The sequence below is a fragment of the Ochlerotatus camptorhynchus genome, unplaced genomic scaffold (assembly GCF_037179485.1).
Source record: "Ochlerotatus camptorhynchus isolate MF236.1 unplaced genomic scaffold, CSIRO-AGI_Acam_v1.1 ptg000079l, whole genome shotgun sequence".
Taxonomy (NCBI): domain Eukaryota; kingdom Metazoa; phylum Arthropoda; class Insecta; order Diptera; family Culicidae; genus Ochlerotatus; species Ochlerotatus camptorhynchus.
In genome coordinates, this window is record NW_027040569.1 from 224,972 (window position 1) to 235,043 (window position 10,072).

The following is a 10,072-nucleotide window of genomic DNA, read 5'->3' on the forward strand; positions in this document are numbered from 1 at the left end:
ATTTTGGCTAATTTACTATTTACAACATGTACGTACACTTGGTGTACCTGCTACAGCTATGACAGCTTTGTAAAAAAATAAATAGTTTTGTTTTAAACATGATTTAAAGGAAAAAAAAACCTATGTTTAATTATTTTCAAATGTGCTCTAAAACAAAATGTTCGTTTCCGACCAACTTGACACACCCATAATGGGAAGATGCGTTTATAGCAATCGCTTCCGCCGGAAGTAATGCCACGTTTTGGAGACAGGGCATCAATGCTGGTACCCGGCGTAGGATGACAGTACTATAATGTCTCCACGTAGAACATCTCATCCAGGAACCAGTTCTATCTTTCGTACACGAATATAACGGGTGGGAATTCTTCAGGAATACCACCCTGTTAACAACGTGTGAATGTTCACTCAGATGATCACCAGCCTTTGCCAAAAACTTCAGATCCTGCGAAATGGCTAGCGAAATAACTACCGTCTTCTGCGCCTTTATTGTCACCGCCAACCGTTTCCGCTTGGCCAGGTCCCACCGAAGAATGATTCCCACCGATCATCGACAATCACCTTTGGTGACAGATGCTGTCAAATATAATTGGCAAATCAAATTTGGCACTCGTGGAGAATAGAAGAATTATGAAAGTGATGACGGTTTCAAAATTTTACACGGTGAGGTATACGAGTGCAATCTTAAAATGCTTTTATTGTGCAAATGGAGCATATTATTTAAATCACTCTCATAGTTATTCGATCCTCCACGAGTGTCAACTTTGATTTGCCAATTGATTTTGATATTGTGTAACCAGTGGTGTGTCTGTCTGTCTGAGATTAGTGAGATTATCGCGACTAGTGTTCCGCATTTTGTGTATTAAAATATGCCAAGTGTTACCGCGAGGCAATTAATTTAAAACCAAAACCATAAGATAACCACATAGTTGCATCTCGTTTGCATAGCCCTAGCTGACGTTGATACCAAGGCCAAGAATATGAAATGAAAAGTAGGGCAAAAGAAGCGAGAGTTCGTTTTACATAATCTAACTGCAGTATTTACTGAGAAACGTTTCTGCGTTCAAGTGGGATCAACACGCCCACGCATGGCATGCTTGCGCATCTAGGTTACGTTTAGCTTTCCCTATCTGTTTATCCTTAACGAAGGATATAATTATAATGTTTAAACGTTACAAATGTCACATTCTTATTTGTAGAGCCATATCAGATCTGAGTGACGAAAATAAATAAACTTACAAGATATCTGAGAAATCCCAGATCTGAGAGGGCATAGTATATAAGGTCTAAACAACACAAATTTACCCTTTCAAGGGCGATCGGAATCCTGGCTAATTAGAATAGGCAAATTAGGTTAAAGTTCGGTATTGAAAGGGATATGTTAAACCCTGGACAAATCATGTAAAAGTTTAACATAATTATAAGTTGCTAATGCAACACGTAGCCGTAAGATCACTTTGTACAATTTTGTTGAATAAAATTAAGTTTCGTAGGTTACTCCAGATTCTTCTCTTTTTGAATCCGAAAGAACTTTCGGCCTAGAAGTGAAAACTTCTCTCCTCAACCGGAGAAAAAAGTAGCTCCTAGAAGAACTCTTGACTTGGAAGTGAAAACTTCTCTCCTCAACCGGAGAAAAAAGTAGCTCCTAGAATCGAGAAACAGTGTCTGACCTAGTAAGCGAAAGACTCTCCCTAACCGGAGAAGAAAGTAGCTTTTGGCGGCGACACCAAGGAAAGGTTTGAATACAAGCCACCAACACCACCCATCGACCACAAAATCACCCACTGGACAGTACACAGCCACACCACTAAACCACATGCAGCTCCTCTACCCACCACCAGATAGCACTGTTAACTGGATTTGGAGGCCATTAGGAGATGGCATAATGGGGGCCATGATGAGGCGAAATAGGGCGAACAGACGATGGCTCAACTAGGAGGAGAGAGAATACTTTAGCCGCCATCGTTGAGAATCATTTGCTTGGTGATACTCAACAGCGATAGGGTTAACTACCCCATTTCCGGCCTATTAAGCACAACCCGCACTTAGTTTTTCTTAATCTAGCGCAGTTTAGCACCATGTTATTATTACTGATGCCTTCCAAATTTATTTACCTTATGTCAATATTGTCAAAAGTCTAACACTGCTTCTTGACGCCAAACTCGGCCTACGGATTCTAAACTCGGCCTAACGCATTGAAACGCCATTGAAACGCCAATGAATTCATTTCGGCCTATCGGATGAAGATAAACATTGATTCGGTCGGAGCGCTTCTTTTGTTTTTGGGAATAATGGGTGCAATCCTTCATATCAGGCGTTCTCTTTAACTTCGTTCGGAAGCTTATTAACTAAAGTATCGTACCAAACGCATAATTGACTTGTTAACTCTGAAATCATGGATTTATTTGAAGTTTTCTGCTCGATAGGCCCAAAATGGGCGATTAGGCCGAAGTAGTTCTCTACCCTACATCGATACAAACATACATTATAAATTGGGAAGTTTGAAATACTAAAAAAAGAACCTAGAACAGAACAGTGAGGACGGGAAAGAAGTGAAGGAGAGTGAGGTGCAGAACCATCCAGGCTACATTCTCTTCTAGAGAAATACTTTTTCGGTCGTCAATATCCACCACCGTGATTCCCCATTATGTCAACAGGACCCCGTAGTTTACCGCTGGAAATTCATCCACGGCGTGTTCAGACCCCATAGTGTCCGTCATTTGACATACGGCGCGGTTAGACCCCGAGCATCTTCCGATACGGGAACACAAACCAAACGGAACATCGACCGTTAGACGCCGCGAGGAGAGAGGGAGATAAAGAGAGAGAGAGATAGAATAGCCAATTGGTTACCCATACTGACTTCGGTTCTGATCACCTTCCAACTTTTGAAATATCCCAAGATATAATTTCAAATCCCAAATCGACTAAATTTTCAATAGCAACCAAAAATATCCAATAGTACCGTCCCACTGACGCGTCCATCTAGATACAAATGATAAATAGCAGATTTTTAGCGATGGGCCCCAAGGTTGCAAAGACTCATTTCAGCTAAAACAATGTTTTTCTAAATTATGAAATAATTAGATGCCATGATCAAATTTTGAATTGGTAGGATACAAGAAGAGGTTGCAATGAATGTGTATGACATACTAAACCTGTTTATTTCACTTCATGAGAGTCACAATCAGCGATTTTTCACAAACTCAGTCACTCACTCACTCACTCACTCAGCGATCAGCAAATCGCTGATTGTGACTCATAGAAAGCAAAATTTACAGGTTTTATGTTTCCAACGCATACTTTGTAACCCCTTCTTGTAAGTTACAAGTAAAACATGCCATCATACCATCTTTTGGTTTTATTATTCCGAAAAACATTATTTTAGCTGAAATGAGTCTTTGCAACCTTGATGGGCCCAATCTTAGATCCATAGGCCAACATTAGAGCCATTTCCCCTATTTTATTGAATTTTGATCAGTTTTAAAGAATCATCTTTAGGCTAGGGTAAGTGTGACAGTTAGTAACTAGCTCAAATTTGATATATGTGTTCATGGTTTTAATTGTGTAGATAAAGGCTGACTAAAAGTAAATTGGTACGCACCTCGCGGGCCGCTAGCACGCCTCTAGTGTTGGAAATCGAAAATCTTTGACAGTGGTTAGTTTACACTTCTATAGAGAACAACTGGTGAAAGCTTGATCAAAGTAGTCGATCGCGTTCAGAAATAACGTCAAATGGAACTCGAAAGAAGAAAAAATATTGTGCACAAACACCTGGAAAATCCGGAGTGGTTCGGTTCCAAGCTGGCTAAAGTGCTGATGATGCCGAAAACAACAGTTTGTCGAGTGCTCAAAACCTACAAGGAAACCCTGAGTGTGGAAAGGAATCTGCGGACCTACGAAAAAAAAATGGAATCAGGGATCGTCAGCTGCGCAGCAAGGTGTTGAGGTGCGTTAAAACCAACCCCGGTCTTTCGATCCGAGATGTGGCCAGAAGGTACAATGCCAACTTTCAAAAGGTGCGGAACATCCTTGACAGGGAAGGATACAAGTCGTACAAAGCCATTAAACATCCGAACCGACACATGAAGCAGAATTACGTAGCCAAAAAGCGTGCAAGGTTCTCGTGTGTATTTTGACGAAACACAAGGGCTGCACTTTGATCGATGAAGATACATACGTCAAACTCGATTTTAAGCAGCTTCCCGGTCAAAAGTTTTACATCGAGACTGGACGTGGGGATGTGCCGGGAAGATTCAAGTTCGTGTTTTCCGACAAGTTCGCGAATAAGGCCATGATTTGGCAAGTGATTTGCAGTTGTGGCTAGAAAACGGAACCATTCGTCACATCCTTGACGATGACATCTCAAGGTTACATCTAAGAATGCTTCAAAAAGCGTGTATTGCCGTTCATCCGCAAACATAGGGGCAAAGTCATATTTTGGCCCGATTTGGCCAGCTGCCACTACTCCAAGGTAGTTCGATCGATCGATTTTGTCCGCAAGCTAATGAATCCTCCGAATTTACCGGAATTTCAACAAATCAAAAAATACTGGGTAATTTCAAAACAGCGACTTCGACGAAGCGGCGGGGCAGTCAAAGACATCCAGCAAATGCGGGCAAAATTGAAGAAATGTGCTGACTCCATGTCCATTTCCACTGTGCGGGTGCTGATGGGCTCCATCAAGAGGAATGTTCGAGATTTCGTTCGAACTGGAGAAACTTAACCATCTAATACTGTAACTTTGAAGTTTTAATATAAGTACTGCAAAACAACCATTAATGGACTTTTTTTTTAAATAATTGAATCACGAATTACAGGTCTTTTTGTGCGTACCAATTTACTTTTAGTCAGCCTTTATATGGTAATATCTATGTTCTATCTTAGCATTGAATTACATTAGATGAAGAATGAATAAAATTGAAATTTAAGTTAAGGTCAATTAGGAAACCACTATGGCCAAAAACTGGCCCACTTATCCTACTAATAATGATCTTTTTAAGCTAATTTGGATCATTGTTCTTCAAGAAATATCAGATTTAAAATTGTTAGTCAACTTAGCATTGATTTACTAAAACTGCTCTAACTTCTTACAGACTTGGCCAATCAAGTCACAAATTTCACTGATATATCCTGATTACTAATTGATCAAGCAGCCATAATTTTAAAAATGCACAAACTCCAAAGTAACATTTTTGTTTTACTTTCACGGTGAATTATTTTTTATGATCAGTATCCATTACTGTATTTGGAGTGTGAATTCGCTTCTAATTTTTACAGGTTATATTTATAACGGGCCTCTTGATACCATAGTCAGTCATCCCGAAACGAACCATTTGGCTGGATTTCTAGCCTAGTCAATTATTTTGACGTAGAGCTACGTCTGTGATTTCTATATGGGGGTACACTTTGTGAAAACCGAAAATGGAACATGTTACAAAATTATGAAAGATTTTGAACGTTAATAACTCAGCTGCCCCTGGACCAATTTCAATAATTTTATCACCAATCGATCAGAAATATTTCTACGCATCGTACTCATAGACTAGACTTTATAATTTTCAACGTGCAACTGTTGCTATGATATTTAAAATTATCAACGAATGCCTGCGAAAAGCGATTTTCCTAGCACAGATTACAAAATTGAATTCCATCCGGTCTCACCAAACGGTGTTTATTCAATCACCGTGAGTGGTGATGTTTTCCAGTACACAACGAAAGGCTCCCCGCAAGCAACTAGCTATCAAGGCTGCTCTCAACCGCTGATCGGATTCAATTCCAATCACCGTGTGTGGTGGTGTCCGGTGACCGAGATGCCAGATCTACGGAAATCTCCGTAGATCTACGGATTTTACAAATTTTTTGCGGAAATACGGATCCGTAGGCAAAATCTACGGGATTCGGTACAGTTTCTATGGAGTTTTTTCTTCAGTGTACGTCTCCCTTCAGAATCGAATTTTACAATGTAGAGTATAATCTGATTCTAAAGGGAAAGAAGCATAAAGTAAAATATACCCCTGCAACTTGTCAACCGTTTTCTTGCTCACATATCCGCTTTTTGATAGAATAATTTAGCATTTACGGCGACTCTGTAGCTCTTCCCTCCTATGAAATATCCCGTAAGCAAACGTCAGACTGTGCGTGAAACATGGCATCTCTTCACTCCGCCGAAAGTTCCCATAATATACATACTGTCAATCTTTGATTGATGAGAAAAATTTTCGACGGTGCCGTGTGAAGGCGAATAAAAGTCGTGTAGATACCAGTATTGTAAGCGTAGTCGACACATTTTCTGTGATAATCGACTGCCTTTGCTTCCGACACTTGCAAAACAAGCTTTCAAATTACAGTACAAAACTAAAATGTCACACGACAGGCTCTGTCATACGACATTGTCGCCGAAGGCCGTCACGAATGTATGTATTTTAGTTTTTCTCATAATAAGAGCTGCTAATGTTGTGCTTGAATGCATTCTGAAAATAGCAAGCAACGATGTCCTAGTTATTATGGTCGGATCAGAAATGGTTTAATTTACACCAAATTGAGGAATTAGAACAAAATCACATGTGTCATATGATAGTTATTTGATAATTTTCTTTTTGCTCAACCGTGGTTCAACCGTTTGCGTTATGTAAGAGAGACGACGCTCTCTTCCCCGTCAGCTCGATGATGATCAGGCCTTCAACGTGTTCATCAAACAGCACGTAATCCATAAGTCGTCGTACTTGTCCGGCTTTATAAAGGAAACTACGGTTAAAGCGTGACTTTCTTATTAGATTACGACACCACTGTACCATAGCTACGGGTTCACAATTGATCAGATCGCCAAAGATGGTCTTGAAACCCCTGCAGTGGATCCTCAAATTGAGCTGGAAACAATTGCCGTGGATAATGAGACAGAATTGCTGCTTGGGCAACAGGAAACGCTCCTTTGGAATGAGGACAAATGCCTGGAGATCGCTCCCGCGCAAAACAGGGTTCCTCTGTCATTAATATATGACGATCACGAACTACGATGTTTCTCACTCTCAGTGCAAATGAGATGAAGAGGCCCCATTTGTTGAATCTCCTACATCGATTGTCAGAAGGATACAATGGCAATGACTTAACAGCTCCAATCCAAGAATTGACTGCACTACAAAGAGCAACTCTGGTCAATGATGATCCAGTCACGTGCTGTGTGTACTTCATCAAGCTGGTTGACACGATTGAATTTCAGCACCGTGGAAGTCCTCACGCGCGCTTCTTGCTATGGATTAACAAGGATCCCCGGGAAGCAATCAGTGAAAGTATGCCAAAAACTACAGGTGCAATAGTATCATGGTATTCATGTTCGTACTACCATCGGCCCTTTTCAGGGCCACCAAGATTTTCCAAAAAAGTTAAATTTCTGAACATGTCCCGACTAAAATTTGTATCAAAAGCTTCTTTTCAGGGCAATCATAGTCATACTAAAGAGTATAAACAGAGGGAACCCCGCCCAAATTCCTATTTCTACACAAAACACAAGTCCTTCTGGAGTTAACAAATAAGATTTATTATATAAGACCACGTAGTCCGACGTCACCATAGCGTACAACCCCAGAGGGCTGTCCCTAGTAGTTTTTTAAGATTGAATAATGTCTCGTTTTCCTTGGGAAACGATTATTGTTGTGCCTGTTATACCATGTCTACCGCCATATACTGAAGCAAAAGTGGAACAGGCTTACAATACTTACAATTCGAAACTGTGAAAGAGCTATATTGCCGATATTCGCATAACAGCCCCATGGGCTATGAATTTCCTTTTTATATGGGATTGTTATGCGTATAGTGGCAGTTTATGGATACTGAATTGAGAGCAGGCCGCAAGCTCACTTGGGTAGATGAGACCTAGAATATGGAGGTTTCTAACATATCCTTATCATTTGTCAAACGAGAATACCATATTCTACGGGATTGTCTATAAGATAATTGCTCATTATGAAAAAAATAGTTGTCAATGTATCCCATTGTTGTATTGCGTAATAAATAAATTGTTACAAAAATCAATCTAGTAGCACTCAATAGTCAACGTACTCGTAGTCCGCCAGGGTCAAAGCTCGAATGTCTTCCTTGAGTACCTGAACCTGCCGCCAGATGGCACGCTGCGTCAGGGCTGCACAGCGTCGGTACTCTTTGAGCAGATGAGTTTCCCATAGAAACTCTGCACAGAGATCCAGTTCGCGTTGACTGCGGATATACAGTTGAACAACGGCATCCTGAAACTCAACAGCGGTATCCACCTTGAAGGATCGAGCAAACAACCGCTCCAGTGAACTGTTCTGGAAATTGACGACTCTTTGCTCTTGCGCTTGGCTTGCAAGAACAGGGGGTGGCTTTTGGATAGTGGGGAGTAGAGGTGCAGCACCATGCGGTGGTTTTGGTCGTCGCACAGCCGGGTTGCTTTCCGAGTTGTCAAACCACAGATCGAATTGGGCCTGCAAGATAAATGCGTTGTAAATAGTTCACAATCAGCTTTCCGAAATCTTTCGTTACTTACCGAACCAACGGCGACCATTGTACAGAAGATGCACGCTTTCAAGAAGAAGTTCATGTCTGTGTTATCAATTGGCACTAAGTGATGATAACCGCAACCGGTTTCGTGGATTTATAACTTTTTCTCTTGTTTTCTACTGTCATTAGAGCAGGGGTTTTTATCGATCGTTATCTTTCTACCGCACGGTGCGGGTAAATCCCATGTTTGCGTTTGCATAAGCAAAGATGAAGTTAATATTTTCCTCAGAAAGATGAAAATATCGCTGCTACCGTGGCAACAAGTTGTTTACATTAAGCCCCCAAAGTTAGTCATCATCCAGAAGGGAAAGATTGATTTCCTCTCGAAGGAACATTTGCCCTCGATACGTATCATCACCAGTTTACCAGCTGGTCGACGTCGTTTTCGGTTTGTGTGGTTTGTTGTGTTGAAAATCTGATAAACGGATGATTAATGATGTGAAGCTAATTAAGCCGATTAGGCAGTTTTCAATCGACTCGGTTCCCCAGAATAAACTTTTTTTTACATTGGAAAAACTGGTGCTCAAGTTTGAGATAATTTCCGGTTTGAGTAGATTTAAAATCAAATCAATCATCTGGGAGAATGTGCTTGTGATTTTGTTTCAACAAAGAAGAACGTTTCCCCCATAAATACTTGTTACTAGAAACAGTTCCAATCATAATTCCATCATTCGTTCCATCTCACAGAGTAGAAGTAAACCCCTGCAGGAAATTGCACTCAGCTTGTATCGTGCTCACTCAGGTCGGTCGATTCCAATGTACGTTAATACTAAATTTATAGGATCATCGTAAATCGTGCTTCCATTTTATATCTATATGGCATACATTTCAAGCAATAGAAAGCTCACCATCAATGAACAGATGCATTTACGATGAGATCAGTAACGAATTTTGCAGCATAAGATACTGTTGAATGGAGAAGAAAAAATGAACAGAGCATAAGACTTATGTATTGCTTTTATAAAAGCTCTACTACTGGCGCTGCATCGCAGTTACTTAGTTAGTTTAGCTGTATTATCGCTGCATCGCAGCTGAAATAAGTATGATAGATGATATTATTAAACTGCTCAGTTCCAGTGGAGCGTATCCTATTCAAAATTGGTGGCTATGATATGCAAATCAATCGATTTATGCTGTAATGGTCTCGAAGAGCACAATTTCTGGTGAAAACCTAAAAAATCAGAATCACAATCAATCAGAAGATTTTATAGTTTGTACAAAGCAACATCATAAAAAAAAAATCCTCGACAATTCTAATGACAGTAAATTTTTCAGAACATTTTTTTAGGTTACACCAGATCTCGACATTTCATTCATATTTAAGGACAAGGTTGATAGAATCCACAAATGGTCGTTGGAATGGCTGATTTGCCTTGAAAAATCTGCCATGATAGCTGCCATATTTATGAATTCTATCATTTTCATCAGTGTTCACTCGGCTGTCGACAGAAGTAGGCCACTCTCGATGTGTGTCACGCGTTCGTCTGTTTACTCGACAGCAACCATTATTGTATGGTCCTCCTCAATGTTCTTCATCAGC

General features: G+C 40.3%; 1 protein-coding gene across 1 annotated transcript; it reads right to left on the reverse strand.

Annotated features, from left to right (window-relative positions):
* Positions 1 to 7,986: 7,986 nt before the first annotated feature.
* LOC135697890 (uncharacterized) lies at positions 7,987 to 8,602 on the reverse strand. Its single transcript, XM_065217744.1, has 2 exons — positions 8,519 to 8,602; positions 7,987 to 8,456 (listed from the first exon to the last, which is right to left on the reverse strand). Exons 1-2 carry the CDS (start codon positions 8,570 to 8,572, stop codon positions 8,040 to 8,042), a joined length of 471 nt encoding a protein of 156 aa, XP_065073816.1. The 5' UTR covers positions 8,573 to 8,602; the 3' UTR covers positions 7,987 to 8,039.
* Positions 8,603 to 10,072: the final 1,470 nt, after the last annotated feature.